At 36.6% G+C, this 24,904-nt stretch overlaps 2 protein-coding genes across 2 annotated transcripts; both read left to right on the plus strand.

The window, feature by feature from the left end:
- Positions 1-1,505: 1,505 nt before the first annotated feature.
- On the plus strand, positions 1,506-2,795 carry LOC132097434 (fin bud initiation factor). Its single transcript, XM_059503149.1, has one exon. It carries the CDS (start codon positions 1,963-1,965, stop codon positions 2,587-2,589), a length of 627 nt encoding a protein of 208 aa, XP_059359132.1. The 5' UTR covers positions 1,506-1,962; the 3' UTR covers positions 2,590-2,795.
- Positions 2,796-5,727: 2,932 nt separating this feature from the next.
- Positions 5,728-24,325, plus strand: LOC132106101 (gamma-butyrobetaine dioxygenase-like). Its single transcript, XM_059511737.1, has 8 exons — positions 5,728-5,844; positions 9,185-9,560; positions 13,105-13,219; positions 19,284-19,482; positions 21,649-21,754; positions 21,999-22,195; positions 22,570-22,736; positions 23,078-24,325. Exons 2-8 carry the CDS (start codon positions 9,204-9,206, stop codon positions 23,236-23,238), a joined length of 1,302 nt encoding a protein of 433 aa, XP_059367720.1. The 5' UTR covers positions 5,728-5,844; positions 9,185-9,203; the 3' UTR covers positions 23,239-24,325.
- The last annotated feature ends 579 nt before the right edge of the window (positions 24,326-24,904 follow it).

Consider the following 24,904-nt stretch of genomic DNA (forward strand, 5'->3'; position numbering starts at 1 on the left):
ATGTAAGTAATTATTTTGGATCTGTGCATTCTGTCTTAAAGTAACAGTAGCCTATATACAGTATACTGATGCTGTTTGCCATTGCAATCAAACAACAAAAGACAAAGAGAATCACTCACTACTCTTGACCCGATAGCTTTACTATCCCCCCAAACCTCTACACAGTAGTAAGTGCTCTGGACAAGTGGACTTGTTGATTCGACTGGCACTCTTGGGATAATAGGTGGCAGTGGACTACAAAATCTCCATAAGTAGAAGTACAAGTAATATTTAAAGAAAAAGCTCTGTTAAGAAATTAAATCAAGGTAAAAAGATAACTGTGAACTACACACCAATAGAAAAGCAAATAATATAACCTTTTAAAGTGAAAGGTGGAGACAGATTGAGAAATGTGAGAATGATAATTAGGTGAAAGGATCACAGTTCTGCTATTTTTAATATAGGAAAATGTAAAGCGATAGTTGCATAGTGTACACTTACTTATTGTCTATTATGTGCATTTAAAAAACTCGACAATCTTTCCAAATTTTTACGAGAATCGTGTAATTCCTTTGCCCAAAAGAAGAGAAAGCTTTAAAGAAATAAAAAATATGTAATTTACTCACTCTTATGTTGTTCCAAACCTGAATGAATTTGTTTATTCTGTTGAACATAAAAGATCATATTTTGAACAATATTGGTAACCAAATAGTCCTTTGAATTCTATGGTATGAAAAAATTAAATACTATGGAAGTCAATGGGGACCTGTTCATTTCTTAGAGACAAAACATGTAAAATTCATATCACATGTGCGGTGCTACCAAATCTGGTGCTGGTGCTACAATCTGTAGAACTTGCTGTGTGAGTGTGTTACTCCAAGGATGTAATTGTTTTGTTTTGTTTTCTTTATTTTTTTATTTCCCCCTTTCTCCCTGTTTCTCTCTCTACTTCCCATATGCAGAAAGGAATTGATGCCACCTGACACCAGTGATCTGCTGTGATTGGAGGAGTGGAAGTTTGGAACTGTTTTGAAGTGTATTTTTGATTGTGAATTTTATTTTATTTTATTTGTTTTGTTTTGTAACTTAGTTTTGTTTTAATTAGATGATTTGTTTATAATAAAATATTTTGTTTGACAAAAAAGCACAATAAACAATATGTTGATGTACATGGACTCAAGTCACTTTTTTTGGAATTTGTTAAATTCAATAGCATTAATGTAAAATATAAATATTAAAATATTATTATTATTAAAATAAAATAAAATGACTAATATACTGTAAAATGAAGGGAATCATACTGTAAAATGAAATCACGGTAAGGGCATCTTACTGTAAAATTAAATCACGGTAAGGGCATCTTACTGTAAAATTAAATTGCGGTAAGGGCATCTTACAGTAAAATTACATTGCGGGTAAGCTACTGTAAAGGGGAACTTACAGTAACTTACTGGCAATAGTGCTGCCAGTAAGTTACCGCAAAAATACGATAAAAAGTCTAACAGTGTAGTCTAACGTCCAGCCAACTTCTAAAGTGTGTTTTGTAGCTTTCAGGAGCTCGTGAGAACTCGCGGACTTTTAATGACAACCCCTGTAATGAATGCTGGCAGTGATGTGTGCTGCCTTTTAAGTGAAGGAGTGACGGGCTTGTAATTTGAGAGTCTGACCAGGGTATTATCATCTAAACCTAGCGCAGAGTCTGAACGCTCCAGATGTTGAAACAGACACAAGGAAGGACGCGGCGAGGGTCTAGTGGCTCACTCCTGTTGATTCAGCCTAAAACAAAGGACGGAAAGCGGACAGGAAAATTGCAGTCTCAAACCGCGGACGATTCTGTGTGATTTAGCTGTGTTCGTGCCGGGATTGCTCGGCATTTGACGCTCTGGACATGCGTGGGGCTGGAGCAGGAGAGCTTGTCTAAAGTTTGAACAGCAGAGCTGAAGGTACAGTTGACTGTGATTAGGCAGAGGTGGGGTCCTGAGTATGATGGCTTCCCCTCTGTTCCTACTGATAGCCTGCCTGGTCTCGTCTCGTGTCGGAGGGGCTTTCTTTCCGGGACCCCTGCACCCGGAGATGTCCAACGGCACCTTTCATCATTATTTCGTGCCGGACGGCAACTATGAAGAAAACGACGATCCCGAGAAATGTCAGATGCTGTTCAAAATGATCGACAATCGCAAGTGCACCTTGGACGAGGACCAGGACTCGGTGATCCGGGACGATTTTATCATCATCAAGCGGCACATCGAGGACGCAGCGCGGGTGCTGGAGGGCATCGGGAAGAGCATCTCCTTCGACCTGGACGGAGAGGACAGCTATGGGAAATACCTGAGACGGGAGACGACCCAGATCGGCGAGGCGTTTTCTAACTCCGAGAAGTCTCTTCTGGAGCTGGAGGTGAAATTCAAACAGAGCCAGGAAAACGAGCTGAAAGAGGAGCACAAGATCAGCGACGACTTCCTCGACATGATCGTGCACACGCGCGACGCGCTGAAAGAGACGCTGGACATCTCGCTGGGACTGAAGGACAAGCACGAGCTGCTGTCGCTCATCATCCGGAGTCACGGGACCCGGTTGAGCCGCCTGAAGAACGAGTACATGAAGGTGTAGAGGACTGTTTGTCTGCCTTCAGTAGGCTACTGCCTTCAAATCTCAGTCCGTCTGTAGGCTATGGGAAAGCATTTTAGCATTAATATCCTTCAAACTAAGTTGTAATTTACTTGTACTTGTTTTTAGTAGCTCATTCCACACATGATTATATTTTTTCGTTTATATAAAAATTAAACAATTCACCTAAAGTTACTAATAACTCCCAACTGTCCCAATATCTATTCAGTACAAAGTCATGTCTATGAGTTATTAGTGTCGATCATAGTTGATTATATATCTCACTAGATACAGAACACTCACTGGTCTTATAAATATAGCCTATGTAGCTTTTATGTAAGTTATTCATTTGGTACTATGAAACTGGAATATATATATATATATATATATATATATATATATATATATATATATATATATATATATATATATATATATAACAACTTAAGTTTATAGTGAATACTTACTTATTAAAACTGAACTAGATACCAGCAAAATTTGGAACACATTGGCTTACTAGTCAGAAGTGAATTGTTAATGTCTGAACCATTGATCCCTATAGAATTCAATGGGGGAAAAAATAGGGAAATATTTGGAATTGTTTCTTGTCGCTTTCACCAAAGTGAGTAGCAGAATATACTTAAAATATATAAGTACTAAAATAAGTACTAGTGACATACAAATATACTACTTATTTTGAGGGAATACATTTTATTTCTCCGTAGCTACTTGGCAAAAGTGATGCAGCTATTCTGTGCAATAAATGAAAGCCAGTATTCACTTAATAGCAGCAAACAAATGATGGACAGCCATTAAATACTATGAACTTGGAAATATTACTGCCACTGAGTTCCAGTCATTAATGACACTTGCAGCTTATGATAATATGACTGGAATCTCAGTTTAATGTAGAGTCTTTACCTCACAGAGGAGACATACAAAACACTGAGTTAGAGTCAGGGTTGAGTTTTTCACCATTTATTTAGGATATTGATATTGGGTATATTCGAAGAAACATTTGCTAATTTGCATTGGCATTACTTGAATGTTTCAGAGAAAATTAATGTTGGTTAAATATAGTTTTCATTGTACAAATGTTAGCTGTCATATTCATACTTAGGTTATATAAGAGCATGTACTTGGAATAGTGTTTAAGCATTCAGCCTGACAATCCTCTAAAAGATAATGGTATGAACAAACTAAAAACATAAATGTTATTAATATTGATTTCTATGATACACTCAGAGGAATGAAAACACATTTGCTTTTATTTGTACATGTAATTACAATTTGTGTGCCCTAAGAAATCTATATATATTTTTTGAGCGTTTTAAATATTAAACTGTGAGTGTTTATATTTTTTTGAAAAAAGTGTATTTTTATTACTTTTTTGAGACTGTACATGTTGCATTAAGTTTTATTGTAATCCTCTGAGAAGTAATTGGAAAAGGACCATCGGGATGACATATTCCAGACAAACCAAGATGACTGCGGGCAGGATTATTGGACTTGAAGCATTCTATGTGTAGTTCCATTTCTGAGATATACGTTGTGTATTCCTTTTTTGTAATAAAAATCTTCAAGATAGTTTGTGTGTGTGTGAGAACTGCATTGTTTTAAAACATAACAGACCAAGAAAGATTTAAAGTAATAGTTCAAAATAAAAATGAAAACTCATTCATCATTTACTCAGCCTTAAATGTTGTTTGAAAAACTGTATTACTTTTTAAACAAATCGTTAAACAAATCATTCTTTTGAGATGGTTGATCTGATTCACTAAATGATGAATTCACAAATTGGACTGAACTGGATCTTGAGTTCAACTCACTGACTCGATGATGAAAAGCTCACTGGAGAAGGAAGATTGTCAGTGAATTATGTATTTTGGTTTGTATCTTAAATTAGTGCACAAGTAGTTTGGATGACAAAATTCACTGAGTTTAATTTAAAGCTGTCTATATAATTCCAACACTGATGTCAAAACTATTCAGAGGACTCCAAACTTTGAATTTGCCATTTGTCCTTTAAAAGAATTATATTGAGATGACACATTATGAATTGGCATAAAACTACTTTGTGATAAATTCATTCATATACATAGGTTGGTGCAGCGCTATTAAGGTATGCAGGTGTCACTTTGTTTCATGTTAAAACACTGAAACAGCTGTTACAGGACACCAACCTCCCCGACACAGCGGGAGTCCTCCTCAAAAACAAAAGAGATGGGGATTTTATTTGAAAAGGGGAAACCCAAAACTATGTACTGCATATTTATACATAAAGTTTATAATAATAATTGGCTGATTATTATTATTATTACTATATAATGTATTAATACATATTTTAAAAGGTGAATAAAAATATTAGTTATTTATTAATTATCACTACGGAAAACATTTTAGGTAAAAAAAAAAATATTATAGCCTGAATGCACTGTAAGTCCCTTTGGATAAAAGCGTCTGCTAAATACATAAATGTAAATCTATCTATCTAATAAACTGTCAAAGACACAGGTCTACTTCATACTGTACTATTTGTATTTATTTTAAGTGTTATATAATTAATAATTCATATATTTTTAAAATAGTATGCAATGTAGGCCTTGGAAATTGTAGTATGTCACTCTCACGGACCTTTTCCTGGACTGTGCCCAGCTGGTGGAATGACCTCCCAATCTCAATTCGTACAGCTGAGTCTTTACTCATCTTTTTTGCCTGCACTTAACCAACTAACACTAGCACTTTTCCTTTTCTTGTCTTTTAATTTAAAAAACAAAAAAAACAATGTGCGTTCTATACTAGACTAACTGAGACTTGTCATGGCACTTGTATACTGTTGTTGTTCTCTTGTTGACCTGACTGCTTCTATTGTTCTCATTTGTAAGTCGCTTTGGATAAAAGCGTCTGCTAAATGATTAAATGTAAATGTAAATGTAAATGTCCACATGACAACTGCAATAAAATGTAGATACAAAAACAAGTATCGAACAGAACAGTAGTCGAACAGTAGTAGCAAAGCTGCACGTAATGAAGTGTCAGATGTATCGCTGCGCACACATGATGATGATAACACTCTCTCTCTCTCTGTGTGTGTGTGTGTATGTGTGTGGGTGTGTGTGTGTGTGTGTGTGTGCAGCAGCAGCAGCACCGCTACAGTGCACGTGACCCTTCACCCACTTCCAGTGCAGCGAGTTCTCACGCTTTCTCAGCGCTATATAAGGCTGAAATAACCGAGCCTATCAAACCTGCTTCTTCACGGTGAGTGCCATATACCGTTTTTATGTTATCCTCATGTCTCATCTAATGTAAATGACGAAAATGAAACTGAGTGACTGGGTTGCCATTATTAGGCTTCGCGTGTGTCAGGCTGATGAATAAAAGATCGCTTTGCGTAGTTGTGTTTGTTGTAACGGCATACTTGTGATTTCCTCATGGCACGTGTAATATTTTATGAATGGAAACTCTAGTGTAGACCTCCTTTAGTTAGGTAAAATAGTTATAGTTAGGTAGAAACCTTACCTTTAGTTAGGTAAAATAGGCTCCATAGTGCTAAAAATACCAGGGAACAACATGGAAGATGCACATTTAGTTATCAAGTCTATATAAAGCCAATAAATGCTGTAGTTGGTTTGGTTTCTATTTCACCGGCGACTACAGTGCTACGAGCTGTAACGCTGGACGGTATAATGTGTATCATGAAGTGGTGACCTTTCACCTACTTCCGTGTTCCTGAGACACATGAGCGACGGTGTTTGCTCATTACATAACCAATGATCAAATGTCTGTTTAGGGTACAGTGATTATAGCGTAATATTTATTTTATATCATAAAAGTGATTGTCGCGTTGCTGCCTGATAGACGATCTGTTTTGTATAAAATCCTATTTGTAATGTGTGAGGAAAAATAGTAAGCATTATATTATAAAGATAACATGTTGTTTGCAAAAATGAATAATTGATATTTGTACAGCCCAAAAGTCTAACTTTGTATTAAACCGACAATGTATCCTTTATCTAGACTTTATTAGAATAATACAATAATGTCAGATAGTATCTAGTAGCTATACAAATCTCACAAGAAACTATGGCTGCCAACACAATAAAATCAACTGGGATTAATAGCACTGATAATTTGACATTCCAAATGTACTAAAAAACTATTTATGACATTATCAATATTTTTAGTATGATGATTATGATACTTTGAACAGCAGATATCATGTAGGTAAATATATCCATCCTATATGTTTGGGGTTTGCTGTTTATTTGGAATCATAATGAACAGACTGTTCATGTTTTTGTTTTTTAGGTTAAGAAATGCAACACAAAGGTTACCCTGAGATTTTCTGTTAAACTGTACACATGAAATGGTTAAATTCTTCCTACTAACGCAAGTACAGCTGAAGTGCAGAGTTCAGTAAGTCGTAGTTTTATTAGTATGGCAGTGGTAAAGTCATCAGGTCACCTTAGCCCTAGATTAGCTTACCTGGGGGGTATTCCAGAAAGCAGGTTATGTGACATACCCGGGTATGTTTAAGAGTAAGTAAATGGATAACCTGAACTTTCGGATCCAAAAACGGAGGTAACTTTCAGGTTATGTTAGTTGTCATAGCAACTCACTCTCTGAACATAACCTGCTCCAGAGCAGGTTATGTTCCAGGATTAGTTCACTTCAGCGAGCCTTCAGTGGGCGTGACAGATACCGCACAACATTATATAATATTAGAATATGTAATATAGCCTATTATATATATATATATATATATATATATATATATATATATATATATATATATGTATATATATATATATATATATATATATATATATATATATGTTAATTAGGAAGCGCTAATATAAGTAATAAATAAGGTAATATATTATTCTAATATGATTATTTATTTTATTGGCATATATAAGAGTTATCTGTAAATTATGTATTAAGAGGTATGTATAAATTATAAAACACTATGACAAGGTAATGTTTAACTTATATATATTTATATATTTTATTTATTATATGTTATATCTCACTGCATGGAGTGGCATTTTTCTATAATGTATAAATTCTAAATCAAAATACATATCTGATATGACTTAATGTATAATTAGCATAAAACAAGCAATATAATTCACATTCTCAAGTATTAAAGATTAAATGGAAAAAAATAAAAATGATTGCACAGCCATCAATTAGGTGGCGATATGCTCTAAGCATGTAAACAACTAATTAACAAAAGAAGAAGAAAGAAACAGCATGGCGCGCTTTTTCTTAGCGTCCGTTTCTATAGTGACTCGTCAAATCGTCGCTCTGTTGAGAATGTCTTGAGTCTTAACCAGGAACATACTCTGAGTTGAATTAACTTACTCCCGGACGAGTTTTTGGAACCACATACCTCGAGTAAGCAAGGTTTGGGGTTAATCAACCGTGAGTTCAGGTTTTAGTTCACGGTAAGTTAACCCTGCTTTCTGGAATACCCCCCTGTTATCTTGGATACTTTGACGTATTATTGTTTGTTTTTAATGTTGTCAAAGTTATGCACCCTTACAGTCGTTCAGATCTGGATGACGTAATTGCATTAATCATTTATCAAGAGCTATCCCGGCTTTTGGCCTGTCAAACAAACAGCACAACAATCAAATGCCTTCTATAAGAGAGTAAAATAAAGAAATAAAAGCAACTCCAGACTGGCTTGTGATATTGTAAGAAACAAGCCTAATATAAAGAGAACACACATTAACAAATTTTAATTTGTGTTTCTATTACACTACCGTTCAAACGTTTGGAATCACTGCGATTTTTGTTGTTGAATAAATTAATACATTTATTTAGCAAGGGTGCATTAAATTAATCAAAAGAGACAGTAAAGATATTTATAATATCCCAAAAGACTTCTGTTTACATTTTTGATTAATCAAATAAATCCTGAAAAAAAAAATGTGTCATAGTTTCCACAAAAATATTAAGCAGCACAAATGCTTACAACATCTGCATAAAAAAGAAATGTTTCATCAGCATATTAGAATGATTTCTGAAGGATCATGTGACACTGAAGACTGAACGTCAGATTTGCCATCACAGGAATAAAACAGTAGTTTTTAATTGTGACAATATTGTACAATGTTCCTGTTTTTACTATATTTCGATTAAAATTGTGAGCATAAGAGACTTCTTTCAAAATCATCAAAATAAATCTGACCTACCCCAAACTTTTGAACAGCTGTGTAATAATTCTGGAAGCAGTCTGGTGACTATACAGCAGAACCCTTTCAAGTTTCTTTGGAACACTTTATTAAATCAAAAGGCTACTTTTACAGATATTTGGTGAATGAAACAGTTAATTTTTTTGGTAATCAAGATTTATTTATTCAAAAACCAAAACAATGTCATAAACATGACATTTCTAAAGACTGAAAAATGTATTTGCAGTTGCTTGATAGCAGTTAGTTATCTGTTTACTTGACACACCTGTATGCTGCTCACATCAGTCATATTCTGCTGTGACTCATTTGATTATTGGGATAAAGGTGATGATGAAGGAGTGTGGCTGTCATATGAATGCAATAACCTCATACTTTCTGTGTCTTTAGACAAGCAGCAACTACTCACAAGTCAGGATGTTATCCTATCTTACACGCTGGGTGTCTAGAGGTGCTTTCCAGGCACTGAAGGGGACAAGCAGTTGGCCTCAGCTGGTCAAGACACCTCATATTGGGAATCAGACACTGGCAGCAGCCCCTCTGCCCTTCACTGGGGGGAGTCCAGGAGTAAGGCAGGCCCGGGCACTGGACCAGGAGAGATTACTGCAGATTGATTGGGATGATGGGAGTTGTAGTTTGTATCCTTTCACCTGGTTAAGGGATAACTGCCAGTGTCCTCACTGCACACTGCAGTCAGCGCAAGCACGTAGTCTGCTGTTCACAAATCTGGACGTGCACACCGGAATGGACCAAGTACAGCTGATGGACAATAAGGTTGGTCTTTTTTTTTAAAGCCTTAAGGTATAGTTCATCCTACATGGAAATTTGTCATCATTTACTCATTATGTCATTCCAAATGGATATGACTTTATTTGGTGAAACAAGTTTTTTTTGCTGAATGTCCATCCTGCTTTTTTTATAGAATGAAAGTGGAAGTGGAAATAGAGCTGTTGCATCTTCATCCACTCAGTGTCATTTTTAAAGCTTGATGGTCCCATTCATTTTTATTGTATGGCAAAGAACAAGTTTGTTTTAGATCTATGTTGTTATTGTTACAGTTATTGTGTTTGATGTGAATGGGCCTTTAGCCATACAAGTTTGGAAACAAAATGAGTGATAGATGATAGACACTCATGGAAGTTAGGTTAAAAAAGCATAAATACTCAGAACATATCAAACGATCAGTACCAACAGACAAAACAATAGTGATCGCATAATAAAAACAGTTACTCACACGTGTGTTGCGAGATTACTGTCGGATCCAATATAGTCGGCACAGCATCATCTTTTAGTTTTAATCTTTCTGGAAATCCTGTGAAATCGAGCTTTGTTTGTAAACGAATCCTCGGTACAATGAAGTGAGAAAAGGACCAAGTTCTTACTGATGCAGCCTGGATCTTCATTAAAAATAAAGTTCATCCACTCTTTTATAATGTTGAGATCAGAAGAAAGGCAATGCAAAGACACACAGCGTCTTCTGGTTTTTTTAGCCATCTTTATCGTTTTGTTTCTGCGTAGAGCTGCGTTTTTTTATTATTATATTATTTAACCTTTATTTAATTAAGAACAGACTATTTATTTTCTTATTTTGGCATGAGTATAAGCTGTTTTTAGACTAACAAGAACGTTTTGAAACTTACAGGATGTTTTGATAGTCAGTGTTGGGAAGGTTACTTTGGAAATGTAATAGGTTACAGATTACAAGTTACCCTATTTAAAATGTAATAGTAGTGTAACTTTTTTAATTACTTTAATAAAGTAATGTAACTAATTACTTTTGAGTACATTTTGATTACTTTTGTAAATTTCTAATGAATGTTAATTTGCAACTGTTAATCATCTTCAACCATTTTACACCATGCAGGTTTAACCTTACAGTAGTGCTCAATACTGTCAGACTTTCACCATCCTTCATCACTTAAATTAAGATGATCACATTTGAACACATCCACCACACAATCAGACTTTACTTAGAGATTGATCTGAAGTTCAAAGCAGATTTAAAATCAAAAGAAATAGTTTATAGATACTGTTTTTGAAACCAAATCTTTGCATAACTACAGGCATCTAACTGCATTTAACAATGGTTTGGGGAAAAATAGTTAATAAAAAAATAAAAGCATATACATCAACTCAAATACGGTTATCTAATAAGCATGTGTCCTATTTTGTGTACTAAACTCCTGAAACATTGGTGTCTTTTTGAAACACTGCTGTCTCTTTGTATATGATATGATGATAGTTTCTCAAAATAAGTAAAAAATGCTCATGAAGTGACTGTTCTAGAGATTAATTTCCATGAGGGGCGGGCTGGGGGAAAAATAGGCTGGGAAATCTCACACTCATACACCCACAACCCATTCTGAAACATGGACAACCCTATTTTTTTTTTTGGACCTGACATGAAAAAGATTTAACTCCTTAGGTTGGGGACATGCAACGTAATTAAAAGTTCTCTCCTGAACTGCATCTTCACTTCCATTATCCATCCATCTCTCTCATGACTTTAATACTGAAGATTTTTAATTGACTTTTACCATGTTTTGTAAGTGCAATTTTGTTTTTTTGGCAAATGAATTACCACTTGTATTTATTTTTACTACAAATTCCATAGTTAAACCATTTTAGTGCCATACCATAGGCTACATTAATTTTCCTCAGGGTTGTGTTTTTGTATGCACTAGCTCCCCCTAAACCTATGATAAAATATGATGATTTGTCTGCTAACTTACTACTGTAACATTACAAAAGATAATAATGACGTCGTTTATACAGTATTTTGAGTGATTGTGAGCAATGTGCTGCTGCTGCTTGACTGAGTAAACAAAGACAAAACTACATTAGCATATTTACAGATGAAACTGACCTGCACCTGAAACCCTGAACAGAAGTGTCGCTTCTCTGCTCCAGCTGTGCGCTTACACAGTTCACTCCGGTCTCTCTCTCTCGCATTGATTACTCGGAGTCTGATCCAAACCGCTCGGCGGAGGCGCGGAGAGCGCGCGAGCCCAACCATTGCCAGTCACGACTAACCGATTCATGATTTATTAGAGATTTAATTATCGAATGGCGGATTCGGAAATAATCGCTTTAGTATATTCGGCCTGCAATTATACAATAACAATATTAAAGTAGAAGGCCAAATCTTCTGCCAGGCCACCGGGAATAGTCCCGGTTCTCCCGATGACCAGCCAGCGCCTGATTTCCACAGACACGCAGAACGTGCAGGATTCAAATTCAGTCTTTTTGCGGCTTAATATTCACAGACATCAGTCCATATCGGGTTTTGATTCAAGTGTACTGACCTACTTTTGATTTATTCGTCCAAAATGTGGCATATTGCGTCCGCGTTATAGGCTGAATTCCATTTTTATGACTCGATTCTATGAATGTGTTTTCCGCGTCTCGGAGATTATGGGCCATATGTCTTAGTGCAATTTGGGAAAGAAATAAGCTGTATGTGGATGTGTGTAAATATTCAAATGTAATCCTCTTTGTAATCGTTACAATTTTCATAAGTAACTGTAATTTAATTACTCATTTTTTCTTAGTAACTGTAACTGATTACTGTTACATTTATTTAGTAATTAAATTACGTAACGCCGTTACATGTAACTAGTTACTCCCCAACACTGTTGATAGTACAATGAATGCAGATTTCACACCAGGTTCAAGTTCACATGAATTCACTGCGTTGACCAACAGAAAGCTGCTTCATTTGAAACTGACTTTTCTAAAGTCATGACAATGGACAGTGGACCTTTTTTGCTAATGTGCCCATTGCTTAACACTGTATATCTGCTGTGGCATTGTAGTATTGCTGGTTATGACAGTTAGGAAGTCTGGTGGAGGCTCCAGCATACAGTACTATGCAAGTGAGCAGCTATTTTGGTCTTTTCCAGCCAGGTTAAATCACAAGTTCATAAGAAAATGCTTAATTTTCTAAAAAGATGTTTAATTATAGTAATATAATTTATATTGGGATCAGAGGGATGTGGGTGGGCAAGCCATGTAATGCCAGAGTAAAGTAATGATGACTTCATGTGCCTGTGCAAGTTTTGGAAATTATGAAAATAAACCTAGGAATTAATGGACTGATGGATTTCAAAACAGTAGCGATTGAGGCAACAAAAGTAACTTGGTAACGAGCTGTTTTATGGATGGTAACTCTAATATTATTACTGAAATCTTTTAGCCATTTGTTACACTACTAGTTACTGCAAAAAGAAATATTATTACTGTAACTAGTTACTGCCCAACACTGTCAAATAGTCCTTAAATCTTTTTTTTCTTTCTTTCTTTCTGAAACTCATTGTAGGTGTCCATTACTTGGCCTGATCAGCACAGTAGTGATTTTGATCCTGATTGGCTAAAGAAACGGTGTTTTTCTTCTGAGGCAAGACAAGCTCTGCAAGAGGAGCTCTTCCTTAATGGTGGGTTCATTGTCATCTATTATTTTTGTATTAGCCATGTCTCTCTCTCATCTCTAATTTCTCTATGGTTTATAATGTATGGCCAATATAAAGTAATATATTTTATATAGCAACCCCGAGATATTATCATTCCTTGCATAAAGCAACAATCTAAAATTAACTGGATGGGTTTTGTTTTAGACAACCATTTTTAGGATAGCTTCATAGATAGTTTGAAATACACTCATGTACTGTAGGCTAATATTTGTGCATTATTTGAATTAATGTGTGGCGTGTGTGGTCTGGACAGCAGACACTTTTGTAGTGTGCAGGCACTTCTCCCCAGAATCGCCCCTGAATGGAAAGACTTCTTCCACTTCCTGCCACATGGAATAGAGATTTAAGGCCATTTGAGAAGAGTGAGCTGTTGTGCTTACACCACTCTTGAGGGATGCTTTGGTTGGAGCAGACTGAACAATGTGTCTGCCAGAACAAGTACCTTGCACATATTTCTGTTTTCTGGGATTTTAAGATTCATTTTTCTAAATGAATGCATGTCACTGGGGCTTTGTAACAGATTTTGTTCACCAAATGTTCTTTAGTTTTAAACATCTTTCTATTGTTTTTAATCTTGTGATTTTTTTTTCTTTAAAGTTGAGGAAATTATGCTGTTGTTTTGTTTAAAGGCACAAAATGCATCATAATGTGCCCCTTAAAACAGTGAAAGACAACCAATACATTTCCACAGTTTAAAGCATAGACTGCACATCACAAGTGTCTGCTTCTAGCTGAGCTGTAAAACACACAAGGCATGCATGTGTTTAACAAAGCTCCTTAACTGGCACATGATATTACAGTTCTGCCCCATGTCTTCAAACTGCCTGAAAGAGGCCTGTAAAGCTCTCACCTACAATATGTCTGTCTCTGGAATAATCCGCCATTAGCCATTTCCTGACAGGTTGTGATGATGTATCCTTCATGGCGTTTCTCAGTCTCTCCAAAAATGACGAGGACCAAGGGGTCTTATGTTTGTTTAATTGTCACACCAACCTGTCCATTCTTGTTTTTAAGCTAAATCTATTTAACTCCCAGTTTTATATTAGTGCATTGTAAGTGGCTTATTTTGTGGTGATTTTTTTTCAGAGGTGAGGCAAAATTGCTGTGTGAAAGTATTGCAATTTAAAAGTCGTATTTTTTTTTTTTAAATATGCATTGATCCTTGATCAAAAATTACAGTAAAGACAAATATAATCTTAGAGGACATTTTTATTTGACACAAATGCTGTTCTTTTGAACTTATTATACAGTCGTGGCCAAAAGTTTTGAGAATTACATAAATATTAGTTTTCAAAAAGTTTGCTGCTAAACTGCTTTTAGATCTTTGTTTCAGTTGTTTCTGTGATGTACTGAAATATAATTACAAGCACTTCATACGTTTCAAAGGCTTTTATCGACAATTACATGACAATTATGCAAAGAGTCAGTATTTGCAGTGTTGGCCCTTCTTTTTCAGGACCTCTGCAATTCGACTGGGCATGCTCTCAATCAACTTCTGGGCCAAATCCTGACTGATAGCAACCTATTCTTTCATAATCACTTCTTGGAGTTTGTCAGAATTAGTGGGTTTTTGTTTGTCCACCCGCCTCTTGAGGATTGACCACAAGTTCTCAATGGGATTAAGATCTGGGGAGTTTCCAGGCCATGGACCCAAAATTTTAACATTCTGGTCCCCGAGCCACTTAGTGATCACTTTTGCCTTATGGCACGGTGCTCCATCGTGCTGGAAAATGCATTGTTCTTCACCAAACTGTTGTTGGATTGTTGGGAGAAGTTGCTGTTGGAGGGTGTTTTGGTACCATTCTTTATTCATGGCTGTGTTTTTGGGCAGAATTGTGAGTGAGCCCACTCCCTTGGATGAGAAGCAACCCCACACATGAATGGTGTCAGGATGCTTTACTGTTGGCATGACACAGGACTGATGTTAGCGCTCACCTTTTCTTCTCCGGACAAGCCTTTTTCCAGATGCCCCAAACAATCGGAAAGGGGCTTCATCGGAGAATATGACTTTGCCCCAGTCCTCAACAGTCCATTCACTATACTTTCTGCAGAAGATCAATCTGTCCCTGATGTTTTTTTTTGGAGAGAAGTGGCTTCTTTGCTGCCCTTCTTGACACCAGGCCATCTTCCAGAAGTCTTGGCCTCACTGTGCGTGCAGATGTGCTCACACCTGCCTGCTGCCATTCCTGAGCAAGCTCTGCACTGGTGGCACTACGATCCCGCAGCTGAATCCTCTTTAGGAGACGATCCTGGCGCTTGCTGGACTTTCTTGGACGCCCTGAAGCCTTCTTTACAAGAACCTCTTTCCTTGAAGTTCTTGATGATCCTATAAATTGTTGATTGTCAATCTTAGTAGCCAGAATATCCTTGCCTGTGAAGCCATTTTTATGCAATGCAATGATGGCTGCACGCGTTTCTTTGCAGGTCACCATGGTTAACAATGGAAGAACAATGATTTCAAGCATCACCCTCCTTTTAACATGTCAAGTCTGCCATTCTAACCCAATCAGCCTGACATAATGATCTCCAGCCTTGTGCTCGTCAACATTCTCACCTGAGTTAACAAGACGATTACTGAAATGATCTCAGCAGGTCCTTTAATGACAGCAATAAAATGCAGTGGAAAGGTTTTTTTGGGATTAAGTTAATTTTCATGGCAAAGAAGGACTATGCAATTCATCTGATCACTCTTCATAACATTCTGGAGTATATGCAAATTGCTATTATAAAAACTTAAGCAGCAACTTTTCCAATTTCCAATATTTATGTAATTCTCAAAACTTTTGGCCACGACTGTACATCAAATAATCCTAAGAAAATGCATCACAATTTTCACAAAGGTGTTAAGCAGCAGAACAGTTTTTAGCACTGATTACAACAAGAAATGTTACTTGAGGTGTTTCAATGACCATGTGTCACTGGCAGGAGTAATGGCTGCTAAATTCAGCTTTTTATCACAAGAATAAAAATAATTGTAAATATACATTAACATTAAAATAGAAAGAAAATTCTTCTTTCTTTTTCTTGAAAGTATATAGCTCACACTAGACGTTTTATGACCCAGTGAACTGATTCACTTAAAGGAGTTTTTCTAGTGTGGCTGTAGTGTCTCTTTTGCAAAATGGCACAAGTGTGCTTTACTGCGGTCACAACGTGTCCTGGTTCAGCTGACATCATGCATGCAATGACATCATAATCCTTCAGAGCACCAAGACCACATTTTCTAAGTTCAAAAACAGCAGAACAGTTCACTCTTCCCACACAGAAAAAGACCACACTGGCACAGACCAAAGATTACGATTACGTGAATAACTGTTGAAATGGTACTTTTAAAACCATATTTTTCCAAATGGCTGATGGAAAACTAATGGCTTGACTCAAAAGAGGTGTCTTACTTCATTTTCTTGAGAAGCGCATGGCACGTAAACTGAATATAGGATGCTGCGCACATGTAAATGAAGTTATTCAAACCATATAAATCCATTTTCCATATCCCATTTGAAAGTGATTTCTGTTAGTGGTTGTACTTGGGTTGTGAGCTTCTGTCTGTCCTTTTCTTAGTGACCTCTGCTCTGTGCTGAGCTCTCAGTAGGGACTCTGTTGACAGAGTTTGACTGGACGTACTGAGGCTTCCTGCCAGCAACAGCAGCCACGGCTTAACATTACCATAGCTGGAATAATCACAAAGGCAGTGCTGAAGGAAACTGTTCAAGCACACATAAGCTGACACCTTTCTTTTCCTGCATGCCTTTGTGTGCATAAATGTTTTAGAGACTAATATGGTCAGTGAAAAATAATATAAATGTTCATTAACGTGTCTCAGAAGCACCTGCTGGACAGAATGATAGCATGATATTAATATCTGGCTCTGAAGTCAACATTAGCACTCCCAGCCAGGAAACCCTAGTATGTCAGCGTGACAGAGAATATTGCACATTACACGCTTATAAGAGCTGAACATGATTGACCTGTACTGACTGAACCACTTCACCCTGGGCCCGGTGCCCAGCTCTCTCGCTCTCTTTTTCAATCAAATTCATACCAGAACTTCAATATTAATGTGAGACTGTGGGTGTTTCCTCTGCATTGTGTGTCAGTCAATTCAGGTTTTGTTTGCATTAACTTGATTGCACGTTTATATGATTGCATATTCATATTTCTCTCAGTGTATATTGTGACTGATTTAGCAACAAGGTTTCCTCTCTCTGGGTTTCATCTGGTTTCAATGCATTTTGTCAACTTGAAACAACACATTTTATATAACTATGATTGGTAATACAAAATACCATTTTCGTTAGTCTGCTGGGTGGCCAAGCTTCTGAAGCTGAAACCATTCAAAAACAGCTTTTTAAATGAATTCAGTAGTAAACAAACAGCCATGTTTCATCTAAATGTTTCATTTACTCTTCATTCACTCTAGTGGTGCCAAACAGAAATGCACCAATAACTGTTTTCAAACAGGTTTCTTATACATTCCCCCATCTTTCATTGTTCAAATTTCAAGCACACCATTCACCCCCATCTGATTTACCTTTATTTGTATTTTTATGGGAATGTTTGTTATGAGCCACAAAGAGACCGCTGTTATATTTGTGCTCATCCTGCTCATCACATGGATATCCTGCTGTGGATAAAAAAAACTGTAGATGCTCCTTCCAAGTAAAGTTTGCAGAGTTGACACTGTGGCATCTAGTCAGGGTCTGGAATATACAAACTTTATTTATCCCGTTGAGGTGTGACTATTCTGGGATAATATCCAAGAAATCTGAGGCTTATTAATGCTCATACGTCATGTCAAAGTATCTTGAGGGGAGTATCTGTGCAAGCTGGAAATACACTAGTACCATTCAAAAGGTTGAAATCGGTAAGATTTTTTAATGTTCTCAATGTAAAAGTCTCTTATGCTTACAAAGGCTGCATTTATGTGTTTAAAATGTAATTTATCCGTGTGATTGTAAAGCTGAATTTACAGCAGCTTTTATTCCAGTCTTCAGTGTCATATGATCTTTTAGAAATAATATGCTTTCTAAATGTGGAAACCATGATACATTTTTTTCCAGGATACTTAATTTAAATTAAAAAAAAAAGTTTTAATGAAGCACATTTATTTTTAACAAATCTTTTATAGCATTACATGTGTCTTTACTGTCACATTTGATTCATCCTCACAGAATAAAAGTAATCATTTCATTTTTTTTCTTTCTGGCCCAGACTAATGAATGGTAGTGAAAATGATTTCTTAAATTAGGAAAATAACATAATTGGTCAGGAGTTATTTTTTTCCCCCTTGTTGGTCCTTAACTATATTTGTCTCTGGATTCTCTACTGTGACAAATTCTCCAGTGGAACAGTTTTCTAAATTGAGAGAAAATGAGAAAAAGAATGCTACAACATAAAGGGTCCAAGCAGTGAATTGCACTTAAGTGCAGAAGCTTGCTCTCACATGCACACTTCTCTAGAGCCGTATGCGAAAGTAGACATAAGAACCAGAATTTTCCAGCAGTATTTCCTCAAACATGCAGGCCAATATGTTCTGGCCTCAACCCTGACACACACACAGACACAATCCTTCATTATGTTAAGACAGATGCTTGGGATGGTTATAAGTGCAAATTCTCTATTCTGTTTATTTGCATTGTAAATCTGGGTGCTTAGAAAATGAGTAACAGAGATAGGAATGATAGAGACAGAAACATGTTTAGCTTGGAAAGGATTTAGTTGCGGATAGAGTTTTTAGTATTGCTGACATCATTCCCACATCATTATTTAGACTTGCACCACTATTGACTTTGCTTTTTAATTTACCACTGGACCTTCTAATGCAGTTTCCTGAACTAGGTTTTGTGGTGGAACTTCGAGAGGTTCGTGAGTTGCTAAAAAACTTTATCAAATCATAAAAAAATATAAAATTATGAAAATAAATAGTTTCTTTACACTTTGTGACACTAGACACTAAATTGTGTTATTGCTTTGTGATGTTTTGTGTTGTGTATTGTAATGTTTATTTATACGCTTGTCTGTGTTTCAGAGCGTGAATACTGGGATTCAAGTCTGCAGATCCCCACAGCTGACTTTGAGGAAGTACTACATGATGACAAGGCTGCCCTGGCCTGGCTAGAGGCTCTGAGACGCATTGGCATTGTCTACCTGAGAGGGGCGCCAGCAGAGCAGGGCCAGGTGGCCAGACTGAGTCAGAGGATTGGCTATCTCCGCCTCACCTTTTACGGGTAAGGTCTGAAACTTTGGCTGCATTCTAATGAAAGCAATGAAGTGCCTATTTTTAGATAATTATAATGGTTTAACAACTGGGGTAGTGAGCAAAGACAAACAGAAGTAGCAAATACAGTCATTTTAATACTGCAGACTTGGAAACATGATCAAGAACAGTTTGAAAATCTCCTATATGGGTCTTTAACTGACTGCCTATTTGCATAGTGCAAAAATATACGCAAAAATATTTATAAAGTAATGATGTAAAGATCAAAAGAACAGCATTTATTTCAAAAAGTATGTTTTGTTATGTCCCTCTGTCCCTCTTGATTCACTTAATGCTCCCTTGCTGTATAAAAGTAATTTCTTCCACAAAAGAAAAAAATCGTACTGACCCCAAACTACTATATATATCTATATATATATATATATATATCTATCTATCTATCTATCTATCTATCTATCTATCTATCTATCTATCTATATATATATATATAGCTAAATTTCTGGAACAACAAAACTTGTTATACAGCATTTTATGAAATACAAAAATTTGAAAATGAATGATCTTACCTGTCATTATACTAATGTTGTGTTGTCAGGTATTTCAGTTATTTTGTCCATCCCTGAGAAAAATAATGGTTACTATTTATTTCAAAAAGTATGTTTTGTTATGTCCCTCTGTCCCTCTTGATTCACTTAATGCTTCCTTGCTGTATAAAAGTAATTTCTTCCACAAAAGAAAAAAATCGTACTGACCCCAAACTACTATATCTATCTATCTATCTATCTATCTATCTATCTATCTATCTATCTATCTATCTATCTATCTATATATATATATATATATATATATATATATATATATATATATCTCTATCTATCTATCTCTATCTATCTATCTATCTATCTATCTATATATATATATATAGCTAGTTTTCTGGAACAACAAAACTTGTTATACAGCATTTTATGAAATACAAAAGTTTGAAAATGAATGATCTTACCTGTCATTATACTAATGTTGTGTTGTCAGGTATTTCAGTTATTTTGTCCATCCCTGAGAAAAATAATGGTTACTATTACCTTTATCTCTAGACCTCAAGTCATGTTCCTGTTTCTGCCACTCACATCTCGGCTATTGCAAGTAAAGTTGTGTGTAACACTGATAATGCAACCAAAGGACTGTTCAGTCTGAATAAGATTATCATGGTTGTTACAGTATGGGTCCTCTGTCTACACCATCCTTTGATGAAAGCATTTTGTGCTGTAACTGTTGGCTAAGAACAATGTTCTGTTTGAACAAAAAAACACACATTTGAATTAATGGGAAATGATGTGAAAGAGCTTTGCTTTACATTCAGTTAAACTTGTTCCATTGCTCCAGTCTTACTGAGCCCATTTTATTAATCAAAAACCATTGAAATTCTGATTCATCTTCTTGCCAGACACCAAAGCTTCTCACAAGAACACGCAGAGGACATTTTTTAAAAGTAAAGATGTGTGAATGGAAACCTCAGGCTAGGAACATACAGATAGAGGAACTGAAGAGAAGAGACACACCGTGAGCTTCTGGCAGTAATCACAAATCCATGCATGTGAACTCCCTCTCAGCTGACACCTGTTAAGTGACAGGCTGAGTGATTTAACACTAGCCCCAGGAGCTCACTCAGACTGACCAAAAAGCAGCTTCACATGATCCAAACTGGAACAAAAAGCACTGCATCTGCCAAATCAAGACTTCACTTGCTAGGGATCTTCAGGCTGAAGGAGGAGGCCATAGTGAAAATTTTCAAAGGCTTTATCAGTGCCTAGGACAGTAAAGTCTGCTATTAAGAAGTGGAAGGTATTTGGTAAAACACAGGCCCTCCCTGGATCAGGACGTTGCTTCAAACTGGAGAGAGGCTACCAAGAGACATACCGCAACAGAAGCAGTTGCAGGAATTTATGACAGTGTAGTCATTGTGTGCATGTGACAGAAATATCACAAATTCTTCACAAATGTGGCTTGTATGAGAGAGCTGCAAGAAAAAAAGCCACTCCTCAAGAAAGGCCACATGCTTCATTGTTTCATTTGTCTTCAAACTTCAAGACTGCACAGTAAATACATGGAGAGATGCAGTAAAACTTCACAAGCACATAGTCACCTGTTCTGATGCATTGTCCCCTCTGTGATTTTACAGACACACGTGGCAAGTTCAGGACAAGGCCATGGCTAACAATGTTGCATACACTTCTGGAGAACTGAGCCTGCACACAGATTACCCTGCTCTGCACCATCCACCTGGGGTGAGTTTACACACACACACACACACATACACACAAACCATACTGTGATATCTTACTCATCAAGTAAATATATGCATTCTTTATTTCGTGACGGGACTTCCCTTCAATGTGATTTTTTTTATTTTTTATTAAGCTAATTAAAATGACTACATCCTAAATAAAAAACAGAATAAAAGAGTTATTTCACCAGAGGATTGCTGTTGTAATTCCTATACGTGTGTAACCACTGGTTGTGTGTGTGTAGGTTCAGTTCCTGCACTGTGTCCGTCAGGCTGATCAGGGCGGAGAGAGTGAAGTGGTAGATGGGTTTCACATGGCGGAGCAGCTCCGTAGGGAGGATCCTGAGGCGTTTAACATCCTCTCCTCGATCAGGGTGGACTTCACAGACAGCGGTGCTGACTTCTGTGACTTCAGTGTGCAGTCCAAAAACCACATTATAGAGTAAGACAGACAGTGGCTCCAGCAGACGCACACATACTCACATAATCATGCATAGCTAATGCAGTGGATTAGCTTTGTCTCATCTCATCATCATCAACACTGACTGTCTGTAAATAATGTTAAACAGCAGCACCATCTCATGGTTAGTTATAGAACTGAGACTCATAAGAGATACATTTCTACCAATTAATTTGATTATTACTATGGAAAATGCATTATTGACATGTTTTTCCAAACCTTTGTGACTTGCCTTGCTCAGTATAACACAAAATTATACTGGTTACTTTTTCCCATGCAATTATAAACAACAATTCATTATAGTAGTTGTCATAAATCCTCCTAACTTTTGATACAAACTTGTTTGTAATGTGCAGTGTGGACTCCGAGGGTCGGGTGACGAGGATCAACTATAACAACACCACACGAGACTCTGTGCTGGATGTGCCTTTGCATCAGGTTCAGCCCTTCTACTCGTCTCTAAAGGCCTTTGTGGAGCTGCTCAGCAGGCCTGAAAATGTGTGCACATACAGAATGGAACCAGGTCAGTGTGTCCACACACTTCACCTCTTTACCAGATCAGATTATGGTTGTTATAGCTCGGTCATAATTGCATAATAGTCAAAGATTAAGCATTTTCAAAGGCTTATGAATTTGGGATTAGGCTCAGGTTTTGGAAACTTTTCCATTTTCAATCTAATGCCAGGGTTTTAAAAAACTGTTCACTAGAATTATCTCATATTTCAAGTATTTTGAAGCCCCAAAGCTTTCCGTTTTCTGCTATCCTTCATACTAAACCAAATATGACAACATAAGAATTGCATGTATAAGTAGGGGACTGATGCTGGTTGTTCATTTCATCTGATTCATTTCATCTCTGCGCAGGTGACTTAGTGACCTTTGATAACTGGCGTCTGATGCATGGCCGAAAGAGCTACCTGTCACGAGGTCAGTACTCAAGACATCTAGAAGGAGCATATCTGGACTGGGATGAGGTCATGTCCCGTCTCAGGATCCTCCGGAAAGCTGTCCGTGGAGATTGCTAGATACTTCTCTTCATCCTCCACGCTACAGTGACACTTATGATAGGAAGCAAAGGTGACGAATAATCGGTTTCTTCAAGATAACTTTAAAAACATCTCTTCACAGTAGAAAGTTCTGGGATCGTAGGGATATTTTCTGTTTTGGCAAGTAGATATTTGCTCTTCTGTAGTTAATATAATACTGTTATTGTGGCCTTTTCCTGAAGGATTCTTGGAGTTTTCAGCTCTTTCTTGCAGTTATTTTCTTTGACTTGATTATTACTAGTTGTTGGATATAAGGGACAGTTTGCCAGATGCAATTTGGCTTTAGTCTTAATATATTAATCACGATAACAAATGATGGTGAAATTTAGTTTGGAACTGAATGTTTAGCATATGTATGGACAACTGCCCAAAGTACGGTACTAGTCTGTACTAATACAATGGGTTTACTCTGAACCACTAATGTTTTCATCAGTCAAATAGTCCATGTTGTAACAAAGTGACATCTCTGGCACAGTTGAGAGTTCATTTGTGATGTATTTGATTTTCCTTTTTAGCTCTTATGTATTTCACATGTGGTGGCAACTAAACTAAACGTTTTTAGCCAACCTTTGTTTGTCTTTCAGGGATTATTGTTTTAACGGACAGTACTTTAACACCTCCTTCACTTAAACATATATGATACATTGATTTCTTTATCCACAAAATAGTTTTCCCCGTTTATGCTGTAATGAACTATTCAATTTATATGTGCTTATACTGTAAACAGTAGTTCGGACAGTGATGGGCCATCGGCTGTTTCTCGTGGTACAAAATTATTTATAAGGTAATGTCCAAAACAAAGTGCCTCTGTTTTGATATACTGTATGGAGAGAGACTGGATAGTTACTTTACGATCAGTACTTGAATACTGATTGTCATGCGCAGTGGAGATTAAGCTCTTTTTATACTTGAAAGGCCTCCAACATGAAATTGTTGTAGAAAGAAAAACTGGCCAATTTGTACTAATGCAGCAACAATGCAAAGATAGCTCATATTTAAAGAGCTCAGGATTATGAGCACCTCCAGTGGGCTTTTTTGGACGGATGTCCACGTAAACAATGCAATGTTTATACAATGTTTGAGCAGTACTCTGACAAATTTTTTTTTCCAAAATGAGAATAAAATAAATTTATATACAGAGATGTCTCTTTTTTTCATCAATGCACTTACACAAAAACTCATATGCTTTGTTTATAAATCTACTGGGTCAGTTTTTGAATATGCTAGTATGTGGGCTTTTGTGGGATGGAGAAAAAAAAAGTTTAACTCAAATTTAAAGCAACATGCCACTATTTTTGAAAAAAAAAAAAAAATAAATAAATAAATAAAACTCCCCCAGAGTTGAACAGTTGAGTTTTACCGTTTTCGAATCCATTTAGCTGATCTCCGGGTCTGGTGGTAGCACTTTTAGCGTAGCTTAGCATAGATCATTGAATCCGATTAGACCGTTACCATCTCGCTCAAAAATGACCAAAGTGTTTCTATATTTTTCCTATTTAAAACGTGACTCTTCAGTAGTTACATCGTGTACTTAAACTGACGGAAAATGAAAAGTTGCTATTTTCTAGGCTTATATGACCAGGAACTATACTCTCATTCCAGCGTTACCATGGGTACAGCAGGCGGAGTGATATTATGCAGCCCC

This window comes from Carassius carassius, chromosome 2, assembly GCF_963082965.1.
Source record: "Carassius carassius chromosome 2, fCarCar2.1, whole genome shotgun sequence".
In the NCBI taxonomy this organism is placed as follows: Eukaryota; Metazoa; Chordata; class Actinopteri; order Cypriniformes; family Cyprinidae; genus Carassius; species Carassius carassius.